The sequence below is a fragment of the Lynx canadensis genome, chromosome D2 (genome assembly GCF_007474595.2).
Source record: "Lynx canadensis isolate LIC74 chromosome D2, mLynCan4.pri.v2, whole genome shotgun sequence".
Lineage (NCBI taxonomy): Eukaryota > Metazoa > Chordata > Mammalia > Carnivora > Felidae > Lynx > Lynx canadensis.
This window is the reverse complement of record NC_044313.2, coordinates 42290809-42316998: the sequence shown is the minus strand read 5'-3', so window position 1 is coordinate 42316998 and position 26190 is coordinate 42290809. Positions and strand designations below refer to the sequence as shown.

The following is a 26190-nucleotide window of genomic DNA, read 5'->3' as shown; positions in this document are numbered from 1 at the left end:
GAATTTGGGTCATCTGGGTGACTCAGTCGGTTAAGCATCTGACTCTTGATTTCAGCTGAGGTCATGATCTCATAGTTTGTGGAATTGAGCCCCGTGTTGGGTTTTGCACTGACAGTGCGGAGCCTGCTTGGGAACCCCTCTCTTTCTCTCTCTCTGTACCTCCCTGGTGTGCATGGCGCCTCCATGGCGTACTCTCTCTCTCTCTCTCTCTCAAAATAAATAAACTTAAAACAAAGACGAAAGAATTTGTCTCTAGTAGATCTGAACTGCCAAAAAGTGGTAAAAAATGTTCTACGAGGTAAAGATGAAAGAGACCAGATGGAACCTTGGGTATACAGAAAAGAACAAAGAACAGCAGAAATGGTAAATAGTGGCACAAATACATAGAAAAACTTTTTGGTACCTTTTTGGATAATGTATACACATAGGCTATTGGCTATGTATAATATATGCACACAGACTATTGGCTATTTAAAGCAAAAATATTAACATATGTGGGGTTCACAACTTATATAGAAATAGAGTATAATACCATGAGGATGCCACAAGAGGGAAATGGAATTATGCTGTCATAAATTTCATACACTGAATTAGTACACTTTTATTTGTAGGTAGACCATAATAACTTACAGCAGGTGCATATTTTAATCTGGAGAGCAACCACTAAAAAATAACACAGAGAGAGTTATTATAAAAATGGTACATCTTCCTGTGCAGGATCAACTGCTTTGAAAATTGCCCTCCTATTGTAAACTAGAAAACAGGATTAAAATATACGAAACAAGTATTTTTAGACATTGGAAAACAGTCAGTGCAGGATGGCAAGCCTTGAAATAAATGACATGAGCACTATAGGTGCGCCAGCATACTGCCTGTAGGCACTTTCTAGATTGCAGCACAGAGTAAGGAAACCCCAGTGGAACCCAGGAGAGATTAGAGAAGTTAAGACAACTAGAATTTGTGGGGTAAAAAAACTGGAGCAGAGAGTACTACACAGAAATTCATAGAACTAGGAGATCTCTGGAGATCTATAGAAGGGTCCTTTAGAATCTTTTGTTGAATACTCATCTGCATATGCAAAGTATGAAACCACATAATGCTGGAGAAAGCCACACTGGAACTCAGTACACCAAACACTTCCAGGAGCTCACACAGAGATTGGAATAGTGTGTGTTTCTAGTAGGCATGAAGGGAGGGACTGTTTCATACATGGACACTGTCTGGAAATCTTGGAGTAGGGTTAAATTAGCCATAGACTGCAGCCCTATCTAAACTCAACCTAACAAAGCTCAGAAGCAAGTTAGGAAAGTGTCAAATGAATTGCAAGTAACTCAACTGTGTACCCAAACTAAATCCATCACTCTTTAAAGGAATACAGCCAACACATAAAAGCCAACACCCAACAATTAGAATGTCCAGTGATGGAAGAATAATTTCTACCACTTTTATGTGTCAAAGGACTTGTATTTGGGGCATATAAAGAACTGCAAAAGCCCAACAGCAAAATGAGCAAAAGAGGAATAGTCCAGTAACAAAATGAGGAAAAGACATGAACAGACTTCCCAAAGGAGGATATACTAATGGCCAATAAACATTTGCAAAGGCTGTCAACATCACTTAGTCAACAGGGAAATAATGCAATGTAAACTCACACTGAGATACCATTTCACACCGTCTAGAATGACTAACAAAAGAAAGACTAAGTATACTAAGCACTGGGGATGATGTGATACAACTGGAACCATACATTGCTGGTGGTTGTGCAAAAGGGTACAGTTACTTTGGAGAACTGTTTGGCAGTTTCTGATGAAATTAAATACATATCTATCTGATGATTTGTCAGTTCTCCTAGATATTTAATGAAGGGAAATGAAAAATATGTCCTTGAAATTATGAATTCAAAACTGTTCATAGCAGCCTTATTCACCATAGCTAAAAAAATTGAAAGCAACTGAAATGTCTGTCTATAGCAAAATGGAGAAAAAAAATTGCGATATGTTCACAGTAGCCAACAACAGATTGGCCCAGCAACACAGATGAATCTCAAAACCATTGTGTGAAGTGAAAGGAATTAGACATTAATGAACATAGAGTATATGGTTTATATGAAATCCAAGAAAAAACAAAACTATTCTACACTGATAGAGATCAGGAAATAATTACAGACTGGAGAGGGAGGGAAATTGTTTAGAAAAGGACAGGGAAGGGGCATCTGACTGGCTTAGTCAGTAGAGCATCTGACTATTGATCTTCAGGTCATGAGTTTGAGCCCCATGTTGGGTACAGAGATTACTTGGGAAAAAAAAAAAAAAAAAAGACAGGAGAGAACTTCCTGAGGTCCATGCAAATGTGCCATTTCTTGTTTCAGGTGATGGTTACATGGGTGTGGACACTTGTCAATAGTCACTGAACAGAACCTGTAAGTTCTGTGCCTATTATTGAATGTTTAACTATACTTCACCTTTTAAAAAATAATAAACAAGAGTCTGGGGGAAGAATATTAATGCAAGTGTGCTTGGGTGCTGGGGTATACTTTAAGGATATTAAAGGTAAAAGGGAGAAGGTGTAAGGTTAGGTCAGGTAGGTAGCTCTGTCATCCGAAACTCTTTTTTTCAACCAGCTAAGCAACAGGTTTTAAAATTTTGAATATTTAATTTCTTGGAAGCTTATCATCTCCTTGCCAGGTGGTTAAAGTAAAAAGTGAGAGAGAAGATAGAAGAGGTGGGGGGTAGGGGGAGGAAGGGATGGGAGGCAGGGAGAGAGGATTGGGGCAGATAGGAAGGAAGGAAGGGATAAAAAAAAAAGATGTTTTCTTAAAAGCCATTTATTATTTACTTCATTATTAAGTTACAGTGAACTTTCCCAGTGGAATCCTTTGATAGTGAAGCGTCTTTATACTGAAGTTTTGTTTTTTTCACACCTCTTTAGATAAGTCAGTGCTTTGTGAGGATATTTCATGATTCAATGGCAGGGTCCCAGCTTGGATTCTAGGTGCACAGATGTGTGAAGACAGAAAAGGGACATCGAGAACAGTGGTTAGGAACATAGGCTCCTACTTCCTGCATTCCAGTCTCTGCTCCACTACCTTCAGATTGTGTGACCCGGGGCATGTGTTCAGAGTGAGCCGGAGGGGAAAAAGGGAAACCAATTAGACTATTATTGCCAATTATCCAGACCATGGTGGTTTGAACCAGCGCAGTGGCAGGTGAAGGTGGAGCAAAGTGGCCAAATTCTGAATGAATTTTAAAGGGAGGGCTAAAAGCATTTGATGACCAATTGGAAGTTATGAGAAAAAGAAAGCAATCAGTGAGGATGCCAGGCTCTTTGGCTTGAGGAACTGGAAGGATGAAGTTGCCATTTGCTGAGTGTGACGTTTTATAAAGCAAGGTCATGGCTTAAGTTGCAAAGTTGTTTTTTGTTTTGTTTTGTTTTTTCCCTTGATTTTGTTTTGTTTTTCATATTTTTAGGGAGTGGGTGGAGATGATAGCAAGCACAGGGGTTGGCAGGCAGACCCCTGGGACCCACCTTATGTGTATGAGATTGTGATTTCCTTTCTCAGAGTTTAGTCCTTTTGCTGTGGGGGAGGGGGATGTGAAGTGTGATATTTTAGGGTATATTTAGGATTTCTCATTCAACTGGAATTCCTGAGAAAGCATGAGCCTTGGACAAGTTAACGTCTTGCTGTCTGGGATGTTTTGTGGGAAGACTGGATCCAGAAGTTTTAGTACCATTGTCTGCTGCTTCATTACCCAGAACTTGACAGCCATAGGCCCCTTTTTCCCCTTAGTTACCAAACATATTAATTCTTTTCTCTACCTCATTTAATTCTTTGTTGTGAGATTCTCAAATGCATATTATAAGTTTTAGATACTATTCAACCTAATTTCCATTAGTATTTCATTACTTGAGAAGTCATAAAGGAAAACTGAACAGAATGTTTCCTTTCTCCCTTAAATTGTTCCTATTATTAAAATGTTTCTGATAAAATGTATCAGGAAGCACACTCTTCACTGCTAGAGCATTTATTCATGTAGTTGTGTGGTTCTTAACTTGGTGACTGTATAATTTATCTCTAAACCAGTGAAAAGGGAAACTGAACAGGACACCAGGATAGCATGCTTAACCTAGGACTCTTCTGGGCAAAGCCAAATGTCTGGCCACCACATTCTTATGGTAAAAAAGCAGCTAGATTAAGGTTTGCTTCCTGTTTAAATTCTTGGACTTGACCCGGAGAAGGGTGAATGCCTGAAATAGGGAGCGGGAAGGAGAAAGTCCTGCAGTGTTGCCGTAGGACTAAGGACGCTCCCTGCACTGTGTGGACCTTTCGTGGCTATGGGCCCATGACAGACGCCTCACTTGAAGACCAGAGTGTTGCAAATTAAGTCAAGGTTATGCAAGGAGATTTAGGGAATCAGTTGTCTGCTCACAGGTTTGTTTTAGTAGCTGTTAGTTTAGCTACAAGAATGAGTAATAGCTTTAAAAAAAAAAAAAAAGAAAGGATGAGTAATAGCTTTAAACTTCAACTGCTTTTGTTTTTAGGACAAATACTGTATCTTTTAACCTTTCATAAGTCACCTAAAGTGTGGTACTGTTCTGTCATCTTAAGTGGGAAATTCTGGTACTAGCATTTAGTAGCTATTGATGATTGTTTGGAGTAGAGTTCAACATGAATGTACGTAATACATGGGTTATTAGTACTCCATGTCACTTCTTAGCACAATGACATAAGGTAACAAATTGGATTAATTAAATGAGGTTAAAGTGTAGAAAAGCTATTTTTTTTTTTTTTACTACCACTTGTATCAGTTACTATGGAGAACACATATTTTTCTGACATAGGAGGGGAAATGGTTTTTAACTTCAAGGTAAATGGTGGTACATTGAATACTGTATTTTAAAATATAGGGGTGTCTGGTGGGTCAGTTGGTTAAGTGTCCGACTTTGACTAAGGTCATAATCTCATAGTTCGTGAGTTCAAGCCCTGTGTTGGGCTCTGTGCTGACAGCTCAGAGCCTGAAGCCTGCTTCTAATTCTGTGTCTCCCTCTCTGTCCCTCCCCTGCTCATGTTGTCTCTTTCAAAAACAAATAAACATTAACAAAAAAATTTTTTTTCAATATAAAATTCTTCCATATACAATTTTCTATAGTCTCCTTGTTTTATATATCAGTATACTAAGGAAAAATATGATATTACATGTGTTCATGATTTTTAAAAATTTTATTTATTAAAAAATTTTTTAATGTTTATTTTTGAGAGGGAGAGAGAGAGGGAGAGGGTCAGAGAGAGAGGGAGACACAGAATCTGAAGCAAGCTCCAGGCTCTGAGCTGTCAGCACAGAGCCTGATGCGGGGCTTGAACTCATCATGAACCATGAGATCATGACCTGGGCCGAAGTCGGCCACTTAACCGACTGAGCCACCCAGGTTCCTCAATTTATTTAAAGTAATCTATACCTGTGCTGAGCAGAGTGGCACAGCAGAAGCGTACTGGGCCCGTGAAGTAATATATACCCAATGTGGGGCTTGAACTCACAACCCTGAGATCAAGAGTTGCATGCTTTTCCACTGAAGAGCTGGGCACCCCCTCTTCATGATATTTTTTTAATGTTTATTTATTTTTGAGAGAGAGAGAGACAGAGCATGAGCAGGGGAGGGGCAGAGAGAGAGGAAGACACAGAATCTGAAGCAGGCTCTAGGCTCTGAGCTGTCAGCACAGAGCCCAATGTAGGTCTTGAATCCACAAACCATGAGATCATGACCTGAGCTGAAGTCAGATGCTTAACCAGCTGAGCCACCCAGGCGCACCCCCCTTTGTGATTTTTAATGGCTGTGTATGGCTGTGGAGTTTGCCTTTGTATGGCTGTGCCATAATTTATTTAACAGACCTCAATGGATGCACATTTTCATCACTTTTTATTTTTTTTTAATTTTTTTAATGTTTGTTTTTGAGAGACAGAGAGAGAGAGAGGGAAAGAGAGAGAGCGAGTGAGCAAACGGGGGCGGGGGACAGAGAGAGAGGGAAACACAGAATCCAAAGCAGGCTCCAGGCTCTGAGCTGTCAGCACAGAGCTCAACGTGGGGCTTGAACCCATGAACCATGATATCATGACCTGAGCTGAAGTCAGATGCTTAACCTACTGAGCCACCCAGACACCCTCTCACTTTCTCCTTTTTAACATTTTACACAATGTTGCTATGAATATCCTTGTAGCTAAATATGTGAGAGTGTATCTGATGTTTTTCCCTTTGGGTTAAACTCCTAGGAGTGCAATTGTGGGGCCAAAGGGATGCAGAATTTTAAGACTTTTAACATATATTGCCGTATTGTCCTCCAGAAAGGCTTTACTAGTTTAAACCCGTCAGTAGAAGTCATTTCCCTGTACCTTTGTATCCTTTAAATGAATCCCTGCTAGTTTGATAGGTAGTAATGTTTTCTCATTAATCTATACATTTTTCGTTCATGTTATTAGGAGGACAAAAGTTTTCTTTGTTTTTAACCATGTATTTTTTCTGTACTATGTATCTGCTCATCTTCTGATCTAATTTTCTTATTACTTTGTGTGCCTGGGTGCACACATGCTTGCATAGCTCCTCATAAATTAAGGATAGTCATCCAAATATAATTTAAAATTTATTATTTTTTTCTATTTAGATATATCTAGGGAAATGCAAATGAAACAGCAGTAAACTACCTCACAATACCCTTACTAGTACAATTATTTTTTCAGACGCTAACAAAGTTGTATAAAGCTGGAACCCTCAGCTGTCCTGTGTGGCTTTATAAACTGTTCAGTTCTTTTGCAAATGACACAATAATACATTTTAAGAGCGGTAACAATGGACATGTCTTTGACCCAATAATCCCGCACCTGGGAGATTACCACAAGATAATAATTGAAACGTGATGGTCAATGCCCCAAATCATTTATTGCAGCAATGACTATAATAGTGACAAGTTAGAAACAAATTAATGAATTGGAGATTAATGGTTAACTAAATTAGATTCATCACTGAATTATTAAGCTAGCATTAAAAATGATTAGGAACATTATAGATTGACATACAACGGTGGCCATATAAAACCGTGGAAACAGAATACGAACTTATTTCAATTTTATAGTTATAACTATATAAAAATATACATAAAAAAACAAAACCTTGGAGGAAATACAATGGCTTGGTTTTTGTTTGTGTTACCAAGTGTGTGTGTATAGAGTGTCCAGGTTTTAAGACTAACATTTACTGAGTGAGTACTGTGTCCATCCCACAATAACACTATAAGACAGGGATTGATATTATTCTCATTTGACAGGTAAAGAAACTTGATTCCCATGTGACCTATAAAGAAATTTAACTTTTTGTTATGGATGTTTTCAAATATATATAAAAGTAGCAAAATGAACCCTGTGTAACGATCACCTAGCTTCTACAATTTCAAGTTTACATTTTTAGTAAAGTCATAGAATAGGGTTGTAACCCATATATCCTACTCTAAAACCCATGTTTCTCATTACAGCCCTGTCTTGACTCTTCATTTTGTCATTTGATGCTATTGAATATCTATGATGCTTACTGGTTTTGGTAAAATAGACGTAGAAAGGCATTATAACTGAAATTTATAGGTTGGTAATAAGAGGAGAAAGCACTCTCTTTAAACCACATATATTTTGTAATAAGCATTTTTAGTTGCAGTGTTCTGCAAAGACAAAACTTGCTGATACAGTTCATCCTGCTTTATAAATCTTTGACCCATTCATCAGACTCTGACCACTCTAATGATAAAGGATTATGGTTGTATTGGTCTTTCTGACTGAAGTGGCCTTCTGCAGATTGAGAAATTGTGTAATTATTAACTACGGTAATGGATATGTACTTGCAAGTTTCATCTGGTATCTTAATGAGCTTTAACCCTCTGAGTACACCCAAAACATATCCTAGAATCATTGAAATTTATCGGTTGTCTATAACAACTCTCCAGTCTGTGTATTTTTGCTTTGATAAATATTTTGTTTCCCCTGCCCTCACCTAGGATGCCCACATCCCATTCCCCTGTTCACATACTCACAACTCCTATAAATTACTGGATTTCATAGCAGCAGCCTTAGGTATAAAGACTTTGTAAAAAATTACTGTTTTTTAAATTAACAGGACCATACTTTCTAGTCCATTTTTTTGGTGTGTGTGTGGGAAGTTCCACACTTGTGTTTTATAGAACTGATTCATTTCAGACATCTCTTTTCCCAGGAGATCTTTTCTGAACTCTCAAGATGCCCTGTGTCACCTCTGTGCACTTCCCCATCCTCCCCTGTCTAGAGGGCACATAGAGCTCTAAATCTTGGGGACTTATGGCCTCATGGCCCTGTAACCATAAACCATACTAGAGTTGAGTCGAAGGACTGTGTAATCCAGGCTAGATATAAGGTCATTTAGTCAGATTTTTCCCTTCAAGAAAGCTAAATAGAACGTTGCTTTTTTTTAATCTACTGTGATTGTGTCAAATATAGTGAAACTAGAAATGTGTCTGATAATAGGGATAGTGGTTGGTTAAATATAGATTGGTAAAGCATAATTGGATATTTAGTAGTTAAATGAAGGAGATTGGATGAAATTCTGCAGAGTTGTGTGGAGTGAAAAGAAGATGGTCCAAGGAAAAAGAAAGAAGAACCAGAGAGGTAGAAGAAACAGGAAAGCATAGCATTCTAGAAACGAAGGAAAGAAAGTTTTATGATTGGAGTAGTCCTGTACTGTGAGTGCTTATTTGACGATTTGGACTTCACTGTTGTCTTAACAGAGATAAGAAATAGAAGTCCGTTTGCAGGACATTTAGGAGAAAAGGTTAAGTAAGGACACAGAAGCAGTGAGTGTCTTAAACTATCTGTAAAAACATTCTGGAGAGGGGCGCCTGGGTGGCTCAGTTGGTTGAGCGGCCGACTTCGGCTCAGGTCACGATCTCGCGGTCCGTGAGTTCGAGCCCCGCGTCGGGCTCTGTGCTGACAGCTCGGAGCCTGGAGCCTGTTTCAGATTCTGTGTCTCCCTCTCTCTGACCCTCCCCCGTTCATGCTCTGTCTCTCTCTGTCTCAAAAATAAAGAAACGTTAAAAAAAATAAAAAAAAAAAACATTCTGGAGATTAAAAACGTTCTGTAGCTGGTGTCTCTTGGGTAAGGCAACTAAAGCTGCTTTCCTGGGTCCTGTGCTGGAGTGGGGGCAAGGGGACTTGGGGGCTGTATTGTACTCCTTTTTTTTTTCTGTATTTATTTAAATTTAGTTTCAAAATTTTGTCGTTAACTGTAGTCCAATGCAGATAATAGGCAGTCCTATTTTGGTTGGTAGCCCCCACCTTCTGCTTTCTAGGCACACCCTGCATTTAATCCCATGGCAGTTCAATGTCACTATTGTGAATTGTCATTTTATCTCTCTCATCAGACTATTAAAACTCCCTGTTGTTATCGCTGAGTTCCCACTAGTTAGTATAATGTCTGGCACATAGTATTGAGTAGGTATTTGTTATGTGAATGACTGAATGAAGAACCAACAATTATCTGTTTCTTAAGCACAAAGTAATTCCAATTTGATGCTCTCACAGAATAATAAAAAAAAAATGTTTCAGGAAAGAGGGACTTACAAAACAGTTTCAAGTAGTAGTAAGATAAGGATCAAATACTGACCTTTGGATTTAGCTTTTAGAGGGCATTGGTTTTCATAGTAAAAAGTGTTCTAGCAAGATGCGTGGAGTAAGAGCTGTATTTAAGTGAGTTGAAGAATAAATGGGAAATAGAACATAGAAACAAAATAGAAGTTTGCTTTTTTTGTTTTGTTTTTTAAAAGATTGAAATTAAACGGAAGAAACCATTGGAGAGAAACCCAAAGATTTAAGAGAAGGGAGGTATTATCATAGTAATTTTATACATTTTATTTGAAAATAAGTATTCTCACCTGCTTGTCAGTCTGTTTTATTTCTCCTTCTGCTTGGTTTGAACACATCTTCATCTTCACAACTTGAAGGTTTTTGCTCTGCTATTTGGGGGCCCCCTAGTGGTCAATCTGGATAATGATATATAAGTAGTAAATTGTTGATTGGTCCAACATATAAATTATTCCTTACACAGGTTATTCTTTCTGTGGATTAGACAAGGGTAGGATATGTAGTTATGGTAATTAGTGATGCTTACTTCTCTTTTATTTGTCAAAACTTGACACCTAAACACTATAATTTTGTTTCTATGGTAATAATTCATTATTGTGAACCTTGAAAATTGCAGTGTATCCTTGTTTAGCTGCTAACGCATTAATAACTGCCATCATTGTGCTCAATTCTTACTCTTCAATGTTAGATTTGGGTCCTTTGTTCTACAACTATTGGAACATCATATTCAGTTTGAAGATTGTAAAAGAAAAACCTGAATTACCAAGCAAAAAGGATTTAATTATTATGAAAATAATGCATATTCATTATTTATCACAATAAAACTTTTAAAATATAGAAAAAATTTAAAAATCATCCTTAATATTGCTTCTCAATGTTTTTCTTTCTAGGATTTTTTAATATTAAAATATTTTTGAACAATATAAGGAACACCTCTTTAACCACACCACACTAAAAAAACAAAAAACAAAAAACAAAACATGTTCAGAACAGTTCAAGCCCTTTACTCTTTACCTATTATATCCCCATTCCTCTCTCCCAAAGTTAACCACAATCCTGAATTTGGTGTTTTATACTCAGGCATATTTAAAAATGAATATATTGTAATTCAATACAGAGAGTAGCTATACTTGTGGTGAACATAGCATAATGTATAAACTTGTCAAATCACTAAGTTGCACATCTGAAACTAATGTAACATTGTGTGTCAACTATACTCAAATTTTAAAAAATACAAAAAGTATTCAATATATTGATACCAAGAGTTACATATTTTTCAAATTGTTTCCTTCATTTAAAATTATATTTGTAAGATGTATCCATGCTGACCTGTAACTGCTTTTTACTGCCATATAGTACAGTAATCTTTCTCTGGATATTCCACAATGTATCCATTCTCCTCTCCAAGGGCTTTTAGGTTCCAAATTTTTTTTGCTTATAAAGTATCCCATGATCATTCTCATACATGTTTTCTTGTATACGTATATATGACCGGAGTTCTCCAGGGCAGAAACTTGGAAGTGAAATTATTTGGTAGAATGCTAATTTCCTGTTCTACCAGCAGTGTGAGAATTCCCAATCTTAGGTATCTCTGCATAAACCTTTTTGCAGTCCTGTGGGTATGAAACAGTATTTCTTAAGAGCAGCAACAAAGAGGGCCACCTGGGTTGAGTGGCCTACTCTTGATTTTGGCTCAAGTCATGATCCCAGGGTCGTTGGATCGAGCCCTGTGCATTGGGCTCTGTGCTGAGCATGGAGCCTGCTTGGGATCCTCTCTCTCTCTACCTCTGCCCCTTTCCCTGCCTGTGTTTGCTTGTGCACACGCCATGTGTGTGCTCTCTCCCTCTCTCTAAATAAAATAGTAAAAAAAGCCAACACAGAAGTGAAGACTTGTATTACAGGATATTTGAAACATACAAAGGAGAGTGATTAGTGCAGTGAGCCTCTGTGTGTTCGTCATCCTGATCACACATGGCCCATCTTGCTTCATCTACACCCACCCTCCCTCTCCCTCCCAGTGTTCTAAAGGAATCTGAGATGTCACGCTGTCTTGCCTGCAGACACTCCTGTGTCTCTAGCACGTAACTCTTTCCTACATAGCCTCGGTATCGTTATCTCACTAAAAACTAACAATAATCCCTTAATTTTATAAACATTAGAGTTTCAGTTCCTCCAGCTGTCTTGTAATACAGGTATTTTTACATTTGTGTCTTCAAGTCAGAATCTGAATAAGGTCTGTACATTATAATTGATCTCAGTCTACAGATTCCCTCCATTCTCCCTTATGACATCTACCTTGCGATGTTAGCAGTCACTTATGCTTATTGCCTAGAAAATCTGCTACTTCATCAGGAGTGGCAAAGTGGTGTGTTTCTGTCATTTCTTTTTTATTTGTTGGTTTATTAGCAGGATACCTCTGTAAAGAGAGATTTCTTCTCTTTAAATAGTTGGTCATCTTACAATACTGTTAGTAAAGAAAGGATAAAGTTTCTTTTCACTCACCAGCTTTTAAAACAATTGCTTAGTCACCAATATCCTCCAAGGTGATCACTGAGTGAGTTTGTTTTAGTTATCTTTGTGAACTCATGGGCTTAAACATATTTGGTGATTTGGTGTGTTTCAACCTATTATGGTAATTATTCTTATTGGTTGCTCAACTTTGGCCAGTAGGAACCTCTTTAAGTTGACTCCTGAGTTATTTTGACACCATCCTAGTAGTCTTTGCTAGTTTTACTGCTGCCTGGTGTGATGAGATATTTCAGGTTTCTTTTGTACTCTTCCTGCTCCAGACCTGGAATCAGCCATTTCTCTAAGGAGTCCTGGTTACGTAGCTACCATCTGCATAGCGCACACATTGATGTTTCCAGCTCATTGTAACATTGTTTACATAGATAGTTTAGGCAGGCTGAGCTATTCTTATCAAGGAATGGTGGGAATCCTCCTGGAATTTAAATTCCTAGATGCCAACCTGGGCCCACCTTGCAAGCAAGCCGTCTTTAATGATGGGAGTCTCAGGCCTTACTGTGTTACCTCTTTTCTGCACAGCTGACTATTAGACATTTTGTGGTGGTGGGGAGTACGTAGAAAGTGGGTTGAAGAGTCAGGAGTTCAGAGGAAAGGTTGTGATGGAGGTAAACTTGTGATAGTCATTCGTGTATAGAAGGTATTCAGAGCCTGAGGCTGAGTGAAGTCACTTCAAGAGTGAGCACAGAGAGAGATACCAAGGACGGGCCCCTGAGCAAGAAGTTTGGCAATGAGGAGGAGCTAGCAGAGGAGACCAAGAAGGAGCAACTGCTGAAATAGAATGAAGTGGAGTGGGAACCAAGAGAATGTAGTATCCCTAAAGCCAAATTAATAGAGTGTTCAAGAAGGAAGGCATGGTCAGCAGTGTCAAATGCTGCTGATGGGCTGAGTGAGCTGAAGATAGAGAGTTGACTCATCATGGCAATGTGGAGGTTATTGGGGGCCTCGAAATGTGCTGTTTTAGTGGAGTGGTTTGGACCAAAGCTTGAGAGGAGTGGGTTTAAGAGAGAACAAGAGAAGAGGGAGTATAGACAATTCTCTCAAGGAACGTTGCTGAAGAAGGGAGCAGAATGGTGCAACAGTTGGAGCGGCAAAGAAGGTGAGGAATAACAACATGAGAAGGAATGGTAGCATGTTTCTATGTGGATGGAGATGCTCCAGTACGGAGCAAAAAAATAACGTAGGAGCGAAGGGGAGAATTATTGGAACCTGAGGAAGCACAAGGGAATAAGATCTAATGTCTAAGTGAGGAAGAGATGGCCTTAGCATCGAAGCATGGACGGTCCATCCATAGTAACAGGAAGGTGGGCACAGTATATAATATGACAGGGGATGGGTTGGTAGGAATGTTGTTGAGAGCTTGTAAATGGAGATGGTGGTAGCATGGTCACCAGCTGTACTCGAGGACTGGGAAGAGATTCTGGAGACTTAGAGAATGAAGAGGTATGAAAGAGCTCCTTAGTGAGTGAGGCAGATAGGGAAAAGATAGACTCCTAGGTACCACCTGGAAGTTAGTGCTAATGAACTTAAAATGAGACTAGTTTCAGATGAAGGTGTAATTTTTTTTTCCTAGTTACTTCTAGCCATGGGCTATAGGTGCAGAGTAGGTGGTGATTCAACCAGTGTTTGAGTTCAGCTGGGCAAATATCTTAGTGAGGAGAGCAGTAGAATTAGCGATGTGTGCTAGGGAGTGATTATAATAATGGACCATAGTGGCTGAGCTGGTTAAGGAGGGAAGTGAAGAATGAAGCTGTAAAAATGTGGTATGTATGATCAGTTGTAGATCCCGCACGTTCAGAAAGTTGTTGCAGTTGTGCATTTAGAGGGAGTGAGTAGGAAGATGGGAGAAGCTAGTCAGAGAGTTGAATGTTTAAAATTGAGTTTAGGGAAGGGTGTGCAGTTATTGATAATGGGAGGGTACATGACTATACGAATGGATAACTGGGGTAAGGTGGAGAATACAGTCAATGGAGGAGAAGAGGTCAAGGAGCCGAGAGGCCAGGGATCATCCACACTGATATTGAAATCATAAGAATTATAATTGGATAAATTATTAGATTTGGAAAAGGTGACAATGAGTGAATCTTCAAGGATAAGAGTGACGGGAGATTATAGTTGTCATTTCCTGATGGTTCCTCCTTCCTATATACTTCCATACTTCTATATGGACTTTTCACGATTTGAAAACTTATCTTTTTACAAAGGACCCTATACTCTAATCAAAAGTCCTTAGTCATACCATGGTTTTTCATAACTCTGCCTGTTACTGATGCTGTTTCCTTTGTTTAAGTGCTCTTAGCCACAATGCTTGCTTTCCGTAGCTGCGTTCTTCCCTGGCTGATGGTCGTTTCCTGTTTATAGTCTATAGTATCCATTACATTATTTTGAGAATGTTAGTTTACACTCACTATTTTTCCCTCCTTTTTGTTTTCATTTTTTAATTTTATTTTAACTTTTTTATTTTAGAGAAGGAGAGTGTGTGAGTGGGGGAGAGGGGCAGAGGGAGAGAGAGAATCTCAAGAATCTCTACACTGAGTATGGAGCCTGACACGGGCCAGTCCCACGACCCTGGGATCATTACCTGAGCTGAAATCAAGAGTTGAACCCTCAGTCACTCAACCTACTAGGCCACCCAGACACCCCTCCATTTTTTTTTTTTAAAACCAGGCTGACAGTTCCCTTAGGCCAAGAGCCTTATCTGTCTTTTTTGTCCCTGGAGCACTGTGAAAGAGTTCTCAACAAACTCCAGGACTGGATCTCTTTAATAAGTTCCTTTTGAAAGTCAGTTATGATCAAGTAAATCATGGTACAATTCTTCATTTTTACCTTAATGAATAAGATGCTTTCTTAGATGTACTTATATCAGGTGCCACAGTTAATGAAAAAAGTTTAAAATATAACGAGTTTCTTTTATCCATGTATTACAAAATGACTACTCTTAATTCTTTGTATTTCAGAGAAGATTTAAAAATACAGAAGTAATTATTATGCTAACAGATTGGAGTGAGCATAGATGACAGTCACTTCTACATCTTGAAGAGAGCCTCAAGCCTCAGTTTTTTAATTTTCTCTCGCTTCCCGTTTGAACCTTCTATTTTGGTCTTGGGAACTGAGTTCACAGTTGAAGGAAGGAGGCCCCAAAGTTACTGAGATAATCTATGGAGTAAAGAAAACAGGAAATTTAAAGGTGACTGTAGTACAATTAAACCAATGCTTTGTTTTTCCTTCTTTACTAACTTGTTATTTAAGTGTAATTAAACACCATTTGATGTCAGTGTACTTAGCTTTATTTTTTTTGTAGTCTTTTTTTAAGTATCCCTTTTAATGTATTAAAGAGTCTTCATGTGAGGATATTTTCTGGCTATTTTGATTTCCCTTTATGATTTCTTGTATATTTGTGCCTTTCATAATTTAATGGAATACCAAAATAAACAACCTTTATTAATTATGTTTTTGATGGCATATAATAAGTTAATATATAAAAAATCTGACAAAATACTCATTTAAATTTTTTTCAGAAACTATGAATGGAGGATCTCAAGTCCACATTTTTTGGGGTGCCCCAGGTGGTCCACTGAACATGACAATGTCACAGGAGCGAACTTCTTTAATATCCGATGATGACCCCTGGAAAAAAATTCAACTTTTATATAATCACCGTTCTTTACATCCGAGGGATGAAAAAGGCATGCATGAAACTCTTGAAGACTATCAAGTCCTAGAAGCTGTTGGCCCTCCAGATCTCCCTCGTGGTCATTTTTTAACAAAGGCAATGAATGAACCTGTTCATGTGAAAGAAGACTTTACACATTGTATTTCTGAAACGGAGACTGGAAAATCCCAGAAGAGTCACCTCTTAGGGGTGAGTGATAAAACTAGTTCTGATGTGCAAATACGTGAACTTAAGGGCAGAGTTCAGCATTTAACTGAAGGAGAAAAGTATCCAAAGCTTTTCAGTGACAATAAGAAAATCACAGATGAACAGCACAAAGATCAGTCAAATACATGTGGTCAAAACTTTCACAAAAATGTCTTTCAGTTAGATCATAAGCATGCCGCTGCACTGGATTTGGTCTGTGGTACAGAACACATTCATACAGGGCCGGGAGCTGTTGAAACAGAATGTGTGCCAACCGGACATTATGAGGGACAAAACCAGTGTCTAGGATTCTTTTCCTTGAAGACGGAAGATAAGCCAAGGTCTGAACCTGTTAGAAGGGTCTCAGACCTTAAAATATCTACTGATACTGAATTTCTTAGTATAATGACTGCCAGCCAGGTTGTTCTTTTATCTCAGAGGAGGTATAAAGGACAAAATTCTAGAAATAAAGGGCCCGTAAGTGTGGAGATTGAACCAAAGGCAAGTCATGGGGAAATAAGGATAACTGAAGATAATTCGATTCAGCCTAATAATGATTTTGCAGGAGATGAAAGTGGACAAAACCAAGCACATTCCCTTGAACTCTTCAGTCCTGTTTGTCCTGAAACAAAAAGTGGTGACACTCACGTGAAGCCTGATAAAGGTCTTGAAGAAAATATAGGATCTCAGGAACTTTTCAATTTTGAAGACAAAGTGCCCCCCAGTGATGTATGTATTGAGTCCTACTGCTCAGGAATACTGTGTTCCCAACTAAATACCTTCCACAAAAGTTCTACTAAAAGAAGTTGGACCTCTGAAGATAAATTGGGCCATTCCAAAGCTCTGTCTAAAGCCTTCCAACCATCCAAGAAAATTAAGTTGGTTTCTGATGCAAGAGATCCTACTGCAGCAGTGGGCCAGAGGCATGTGTCTAGTTTTAAGGGGATTAAAAAGACATCATTAATAAAAAATTGTGATTCTAAAGGTCGGAAGTATAATTGTTTAGTCATGGTATTATCTCCATGTCATGTGAAAGAAATAAATATAAAATCTGGGCCAAATTCTGGCTCTCAAGTGCCTTTAGCAACGATTGTGGTAACTGACCAATCAGAAATTAAGAAGAAGGTCGTTCTGTGGAGGACTGCAGCATTTTGGGCACTTACAGTGTTTCTTGGAGATATAATTTTGCTCACAGGTAAGGTCATCATGGGATAGTGGTAGCTTAAAGCTGTAGGCTTTTCTGCACTCCCACTTTTACCCCGCCTTTTTACCGTTTGCCTCTGTGGGAGCCAGCGTGCTCCAGCCCCTTCCAGCATCTGCTTTGGTCTCCTAACCATTGCCCTGTATCCTGTGCTTTGCTGTTTCTGGGCCTGTGCTCTAGTCTGCTTTGTTCTGAACCTCCCTTCCACTCCTCTTTTACGAAGCCTTCCCTGGTTGCACCCTTCCTTCATTTGCTCTGTTAGCAATCAGGTCATATCATCAGGCTTGCTCTTTGTTTTCTTATGGCTTTGTCTACGTGTGTCTTATTTTTAAGCTTTTTCTTTATATTAGCAGTCTTATGAAAGGACAGTGTTTCTACTCCTTACTCCCTGATAATGCTGTGCACATCGCATTCTTAGTGAGGGATCAGAGACAGATTTTCTATTGTGTTTTTAATTACTAAAATTGTATTAATCACATTTGGAAATGTGGAAAGGAAGAACTCTTGATAGTAAACCAGCCTCATGTCACCACCGGTAATGTTTCGGAGAGTTACCGTCCCGTTGTTCTCCCTGTGCTCCTTAGAATGTGTATACGTACATAGAGGATGGTTGATGTTTATTGGGAACTTATTTTGTGTTTTAAACTTTGCATGTATGTCAACTCATTACAACAACTGTGTGAAAAAGGTATGGATTATTATCCCCATTTTTTACTTTGAGGAAACTGAGACCCAGAAAAGTAAAGCCACTTACCCAGTTTCACACATCTAGGAAGTGGCAAAGCTGGGATTTCACCTAGACTCTGGAACCCATACTCTTACTATATACTTGTAATCATTAAGAACATTCTTTTTTTTTTTTTTTAATATAACTTATTGTCAAATTGGCTAACATACAGTGTATACAGTGTGCTCTTGGTTTTGGGGGTAGATTCTCGTGATTCATCGCTTACATACAACATCCAGTGCTCATCCCAACAGGTGCCCTCCCCCCCTCCCCCGCCATCAACCCTCAGTTTGTCCTCTGTATTTAAGAGTCTCTTAGGGTTTGCCTCCCTCCCTCTCTGTTTGTAGCTATTTTTTTCCCCCTCTTCCCTTCCCCTCCGGTCTTCTGTTAAGTTCCTCAAGTTCCACATATGAGTGAAAATATATGATATCTGTCTTTCTCTGACTGACTTATTTCACTTAGCATAATACCTTCCAAGGAACGGTTTTTACCTTGCTTCTTTTTCTTTTTTTTTTTTCTTTCAACGTTTATTTTATTTTTGGGACAGAGAGAGACAGAGCATGAACGGGGGAGGGGCAGAGAGAGAGGGAGACACAGAATCGGAAACAGGCTCCAGGCTCTGAACCATCAGCCCAGAGCCCGACGCGGGGCTCGAACTCACGGACCGCGAGATCGTGACCTGGCTGAAGTCGGACGCTTAACCGACTGCGCCACCCAGGCGCCCCATCCTTGCTTCTTTTTCTGACATAAGAAATCTAACATTGTGTTACAGGTTCTTCATTAATTGAAAATAAATACACATTGTATTAGACCGGAGATACCAGTAATTTTAAGGATGAGTCCCAGACTGGGAGGAAACTGATTTAGCTCAATAACGTGTCTAAAGAAAGAATGTGGTAGAGAAGAAGAGTAGGTGAGCCTTAGAAGCTTGGAAAAAGAAAACATGAAGGCAATCATTAGTGGTTCCCACCTAATGGCTTGCTGGGGGAATGAGAGCCTTGGCTATTGTACATTAGGTGCATCAGGCTGTACATCAGGTGCAGCCTCTAATAAGGAGATAAACGTAGGCTATAACCCGTAGGCCCAGCACGGTCCCGTCCCACTGGCAATGTCATCTTATTTGTTGGCAAGGTGGTTCATCCAGCTCCCTCTGTTCTGATTCAGTGCTCACTGAGCTGCCCTTTGCTTATGATCTGGCTTCCCAGGTGTGAAACTGCCTACAAGGTGAGAATTGGCTGCCAATGTTGTTTCTGTGGCAATTAATGCCCAGTGAAAATTAAAAAAAAACAAGGTGAGAATTGGCTGCCAATGTTGTTTCTGTGGCAATTAATGCCTCAGTGAAAATTAAAAAAAAAAATATTGTGTTCTGTTTTTTTTTTTTGTTTGTCTCATGAACCTGTTTAATGTGAGCTTATGTTGCAGAGCTGAAATCTATTTTGGGGATGCTGACAAAATCAGATTCCCCAGACTATAAAGAGAGAGCTGAGCCCTGGACTGGTTATTTTACCAAGGCAATTACTGTCACTGTGTGGGCCCCATAGGAGGACTTTTCCTGGCAGATGGAAACTCAGACCTGCCATCTCTGTGTTTTCCCCTAGTGTCCATACGGTTGTTAGCAACTAGGTAACCTCCTGTTAAGTGACTTTACCGCTTTACTTAGCCATTTTCTCATTATAGGATATTTAGATGATTTCTATCAGCACCTTTAAAAATAATATCAGGGTTTTTTTTTCCCCTCTTTTACCTTATTTCCTTAGTAAAGTAATCTAGTTCATCAATTTCTGAATAAGTTTCTTTTGTTTGTGCGGACAGATGGAAACTTCATGGAAAACGGAGAAACCTATACTTTCCTAATTAGGTAGTAAAATTATATTTACATAGAAATTTGTAGGTAAAATCCTATTTTAATTAACAGCATCCAATTGTACATTATTATCTCTATGTTGGATATCTCATACTATCTACTGATATACACCCCAAAACTGAAAATTTTCCCACAGCAGATGTATTCTAGATCACGTTCCATTCAGTAACACAGTTGACCTTTTGCCCTTAGACTTTCAGCAATAGAATGAAGAGATGCTGTAAGTAAGGATGGTCTACGGGAGACTGCTGACCAGAATTCAAAGAGGACCTTGGGCCCCATGTGTGGGAAACCACAGATTTTTAAGAACAAATAGGAGAGGCTCTAGGGCATATAAGTGAGAGGGAATCAGGACAGCCAGGAGGCAAGGGCTGGGCCATTGATTCCACTCCACCCTGTCACCAGTGATTAGCAAGTCACTAACCCAACATAGGTTTTACAACCTAGTTTTCTGAAGTCTGTCCTTGAAATTTCTTATTTGTTCCTTCCTGAAGAGCAGGCATCCTGATGGTCAGATTATGAAGAGTCTAAAATGCTGTCCTAGCTATTTCTGACCAGGCAGAGGGGAGCTGAGTGTTTTTTAAACTAGTTAATGGATCACATTAATGTTCGTGAAAAATTACTCATTGGCCCTGGGGGACATGGATTGGAGGTGGGAAGGGGACCTACCAGGAGAGAAAGGAATGCATGATATAAAACAGTGCTGTCAAGGGCTGGAGGGGAGACTCACGGGGCAGTGTTCAACAGGTGGGGGTTTGGAGACAGAAGGTGGGGAGGGAGAGGTAGACGGTCAGGATGACTTCACATTTTAATTAACCTGGCTAGCTCCACAGTGCCAACAAATGAGATGGGTAATGTGAGAAGAAAAGCAGGTTTGAGCAATTTTTGAATTTGGAGAGCCAATAGAATATCCAGTCAGGAATGTCTGTGAGGCAGTTGTGGATAAATGGGTAAGTGGGTTTGAAGCTGGGGAAAGGGTCTGGGTGTAAATTTGGAAGTGACTACTTGGAATGTGTGCATCCTTGTTTTTCTTCCTTATTATCTCAAAAATTGGCTACTATTAGGATATCTTTATACCTCTAGCATTTTATGCACTGTTTATATTCTTTTATGCATTGTTTATATTCTTCCAGAGATTGATATGTCTCTGTTTCTAAATTACAGTTTTGCTCTACTTGAAATTGTTTCTACCTGTTTGTATATTTAGTTCCACTTTATGATTCTTCTGTATCCATCTTAGATCATAGAGCTCTCTTTTTCCTATTGGAAAGTGTTCCTTACCTCCAAAATCTTTCACTTTTAACATCTGTAGATGAAGATTACCATGCTATTGAGGGGAAAATAATCCAAGTCCTTTAAGGATGTCATATATTCATATGTGTTTGTGGCAGAAGGGGTAAATGCATACTAATATTATTTACTCTGTTAGACACTACTGTTTTGGAACCATTACTTTGCTTCCTGCCCCTAAATGATTTCCTTTTAATTTCTCAAAATAGACACTATAACATTTTTTTTTTTACATGAACAAAAGCCATTAAACCATTCTTTGTGGAGCAGTGAGCTTCCATATTGATAGTGTTCGAATATACAGAAGTAATTCTGTTGTTGCTATTTTATCATTTTGTGGCTTTAGGCAGATGATTTAACCCACTTGAACTTTAGTTGCCTGGCCTGTGAGAGATGTTAATAATATTTTGCTATGATTGGCAAGTTAACCGCAGTGTGAAGGAATTTATGACATGATCAGAACTTTTGTTTCCCCCTGTCTAGATGTTACTGTTCATGAAGATCATTGGGTTGGTGAGACAGTACTACAATCAACTTTTACCAGTCAGTTATTAAATCTTGGGAGTTATCCGTCTGTCCAGTCTGAAGAATGTAAGACACGTTTTAAATGTAATCATTTCTTAGTATTCAAAAGTATATATACATATTAGAAAAAAAAGTTAAAATAGTAATTTTACAAAATGTTTTCTAAACGGGTTAGCTGGACAGTATTGGTTTATTTTCTTTAGTAAGACTGAAAATAGAATTTATAAAAATAAACTTGTACGTTGTAAATCATATTTGTTTTAAGAAATATTGGGGTTCAGTTTCCATTTTCTTACTTTTCTTAGAATGTCCACATAGTGGTAGTTCTTAACCTTTTAGGGAGTCCTAGCTCTCTTAGAGAAGCTATGTGCCCTTTCTCCAGAAAAATAGACTTAGGTAGATAGACACAGAATTTTGCACATAACTCCAAATGGTTCCCTGGACCTCTAAAGTTCTCTGTTGCCAGGCTAAAGTTCTCTGTGGGGTTCCCCAGCCTCTGGTTAGGAACCCTTGAGGTCGTGAGAAAAGCCTGGGCCTCCCAGTCAGACAGTTGTGGTTTGAATCCTTGTTCTTCAGTCCAGCACTGCAAGGAAAGACTACCTTCCTTCTCTGACATCCATTTTCTCTTCTTTAAAATCAGCACTGAAGAGCCCAGAAGCTGTCTTTTTCTCCAAGAAATAAATAAAAAAAAAAAAAAAAAAAAAAAAAAAAAGAAAACAAAGTAAGGGAGACAGTATAAACTGGTAGTTATAGTCTCTGGAGTCAGAGCAAGATTTGAATCCTGGCCCTACCACTTGCAGTCTGTGTCTTCCGGCAAGTTACTTAACCTCGTTGTACCCTTGTTTCCTCATCTGTGAAATGGAAATTAAAATACATACGTAGCTTATAGGGTTGCTGTGAAGATTAAATGTGAGGTATTGAACCTGCATGTAATATATTGAACCATGAGGTATTGAACCTGCATGTAATATATTGAACCAACAATACAGAAATATTAATGGGAGAAATAGTAAGCAAAATGTATTTGATGGAATACTGAAACAGTGTCATAGAAAGATAGCCATGAGTACATAAGAATACACTGATTTTACAAGAGATTAATTAGAATAACAAGAAAGTTGTGTGGCATGTATGGAAGGTACAGCATATTCCAACCCATGAATAATAAGTATTCTCAAAGGAAGGCAGGGTAAGTAGAAGAGAGTAACAACAGTTAGAACAATAACAAAGGTGTTTGGAAAGGGTTAAGATTTCCCTGTTTCCGAGGGAAACTAGTCAGCAGAAAATCAGCACTGACATGATCTCATAAAATAACTAAAGTTGAGTTCTTCACCTACCCGGTTTATATGTATGAAGTGTTGACGTTGTTTGAGGCACTGTGCACTGGGGGTACAGTGGTGAACAGTGTCCCCCTGGTGCCAGCCTTCGTGGCGCCGATGTCCCTTGTGGCGGGCCGATAAGGAAGAACCTACAGACATGAGGGTGATCATGAATGCTATGACGGAAACTAACAAAGGGCAGAGATGGGAATACCGTAGATCTGGCTGCGAAGGGCTGCTCATGGAGCTGAATTAGGGAGTTAGGAAGTTACTGCAGTAGTCGAGGTTGAGAGATAATGGGTGGCTAGCAGAGATAATGAGAAATGGATGGATTTGAGATATAGCTTAGACAGACCAGTTCTATAGAAGAAATAGAGAAAATTATTCAAAATTAGTTTAAAAATTATACAAAAATGTTGCCAAGCTCACATCATTTCACAGGAGAATTCTACCAAGAGACCAGATAGTTCCAGTGCTCTGAAAATTCTTCTAGAATATTGAAGAAGGAAACTTCCTAATTCCTTTTATAAAGTAAGACACTGACACCTAAACCAAAGAAAGACATTACAAATAAGAATACAGACTAGTATTGTACACGCATACAAAGTCTAAACAAAATATTAGTAAACCAAATCTAACACTACCTTAAAGAAATAATGACCAAGTGAGATTTTTTCCAGAAATGGAAAGATGTGTTTCAATATTAGAAGATCTATGACTATCATATACCATATTAATAAATGGAAAGAAAAATTGTATGATTACCATAAATATTGACAAAATTGAGCACCCCTTTATCATAAGAAGCTCTCCAGGAAATGTAGTTGAGGGATACTTTCTCCTTCAGGATCAATAAATATAATATCAATACAGTGGTAACAGTTACAATACAGTTGATACTGTGTCACTAAAACGGATGTATTTAGTTCTAATGCCAGTATCTTATTTAATGGAGAAACACTAGAGGCATTTCCACTAAAATCCGGAACAAGGTAAGGATGTACACTATTTCTGCTGCTCGTTATCATGATACTGGAGTTATCAACCAATACAAGTAGACAAGCAGAGGTATCTGGATGGGTGAAGAAGAGTAAAAACTATACGTGCAAATGCTTTTGATAACATATCAGAAACACTCCAGGGAACCAAAGAATCAATTCAAACGATAAAGGAATTCAGTGGTGCAACAGGATACTAAAATTAATGTTGAAACCGTCACTAGCCTTCCATACACAAACACTGAACAGAGGACATGATGGTAGGGCAAAAGTCATTGGTGAAAGCAATAAAGAAGATACTTCGGAATACATTTAACAAGAAATTTTCAAAGCCTATATAAGGAAAAAAATTTAAACACTCTGGAAAGAAAGAAAGACAAGAAGAAATGGAAGCACAACATTCCCTGTTCCTGAATAAGGTGACTCAACATTATAATGGTATCCGGTCTCCATAAGTGAATTTATAAATTCAGGGCCGTCTCAATAACAATATTGGGAAGCCATGCTATGGCATATACAACTTGATACTAACCTTCATATGGAAAAACAAACATGCAGGAATATCCAGGAAAACATTCAAAAAGAAAAAGCACAAGGGACCATGCTTACGAGACAGGCATTAAACTGTAAAGCTCTATAATTAAAACAGTGTGATACTGGTACATAAATAGACAAATCGACCCGTGGAATAGAACAGGAAGATCAGAATTAGACCTGTATACATATAATTTAGTATATGACAAAGATGTTATCTGAGATCACTGAGGTAAAGGTAAACTTTTTAATAAATGGTGGTGAGGCAACTGGGTAGCCATTTCGAAAAAAGACAAAATTAGAACAGTATCTCACACAAAATAGAAGAATAAACTCCAAATGGATTAAAAATCTAAATATAAAAAATATAACCATTCAGTTACTAGAAGGAAACATGGATGAATTTCTCTATCATCTTGATGTAGGGAACACTTTCTTATTATTTCTCAGAATTCGGAAGCAGTTAAAGAAAAAAAAGACAGATAAATTTGACTGTAGAAAAATAAAATTTTGCATGCCCAGAAGCACCATTAACAAAGCCAAAGGACAATCGGCAGACTTGGAGAGAATATTTGCAACATACACGTAGAAGAAAGGCTAATATTCCTAGTATAGGGAGAACTCTTACAAATTGAGTGACAAAGGACCTGATAGGAAAATGGGAAAAAGACCTGAGTCATTCAAATTAAAACTACACAGAAATTTTATTTCTTACTATCAGATTGGCAAAAATTTAAAAATATGATAACACATGCTGTTGATGAAGCTGTGGGAAAACAGGCCCTCTGACACATTGCTGGAGGCAATGAGAATTGCTGCAGTTTCTGGAGAGATATTTGGTGATACAAAATTACAAAGTACGTATGTACTCAGCTTTCAACCCAGCAAGCCTACTTGTAGGAATCTGTCCTAAAGATACGATTATAACAACACGAGGCAGTATTTGTAATTGCAAGAGGGAAAAATTGGAATGCCTGTACATAGCAGAATGGTTGATTAAATTGTGTTACATTTCCACAGTGGAATACTATGCATAACTAAATTATTTTTATTATTATATTTTATTTAAAAATTAAAATTTTAAAAAATATATTTATTTATTTTGAGAGAGAGAGAGAGAGAGAGTGAGCATGAACGGGGGAAGGGCAGAGAGAGAGGGAGACACAGAATCTGAAGCAGCCTCCAGGCTCTGAGCTGTCAGCACAGAGCCCGACAAGGGGCTTGGACCCATGAACTGTGAGATCGTGACCTGAACCGAAGTCAGGTATTTAACTGACTGAGCCATCCAGGTGCCCCTTAAAAAAAAATTCTTTTTAACTTTTATTCAGTTTTGAGATAGAGACAGAGCATGAGTGGGGAGGGGCAGAGAGGGAGACAGAATCATTCTCTGAGCTGTCAGCACAGAGCCCTATTTGGGGCTTGAACCCATGAACCGTGAAATCATGAGCTGAGCTGAAGTAGGATGCTTAACTGACTGAGCCACCCAGGTGCCCCATTATTTTTTCTTTTCTTTTCTTTTCTTTTCTTTTCTCTTTTTCTTTTTTCTTTCTTTCTTTTCTTCTTTTCATTTCATTTCAATTTCATTTCATTTCATTTTTAAAATTTTATTTTTGAGTAGACTTCACACACCCAACATGGGGTTTGAACTCACGACCTGAGGTTTAGAGTTGAATGTTCTACTGACTGAGTCAGCCAGGTGCCCTGAA

At 38.5% G+C, this 26190-nt stretch overlaps 1 protein-coding gene across 1 annotated transcript in view; it reads left to right on the top strand.

Annotated features, from left to right (window-relative positions):
* Nucleotides 1-26190, top strand: part of SHLD2 (shieldin complex subunit 2) — an 84103-nt gene that overhangs the window by 32875 nt on the left and 25038 nt on the right. The window contains 2 exon segments of the mRNA XM_030333986.1: nt 15686-17221; nt 21592-21699. Of these exon segments, the coding sequence (XP_030189846.1) occupies nt 15686-17221; nt 21592-21699 (1644 nt within the window).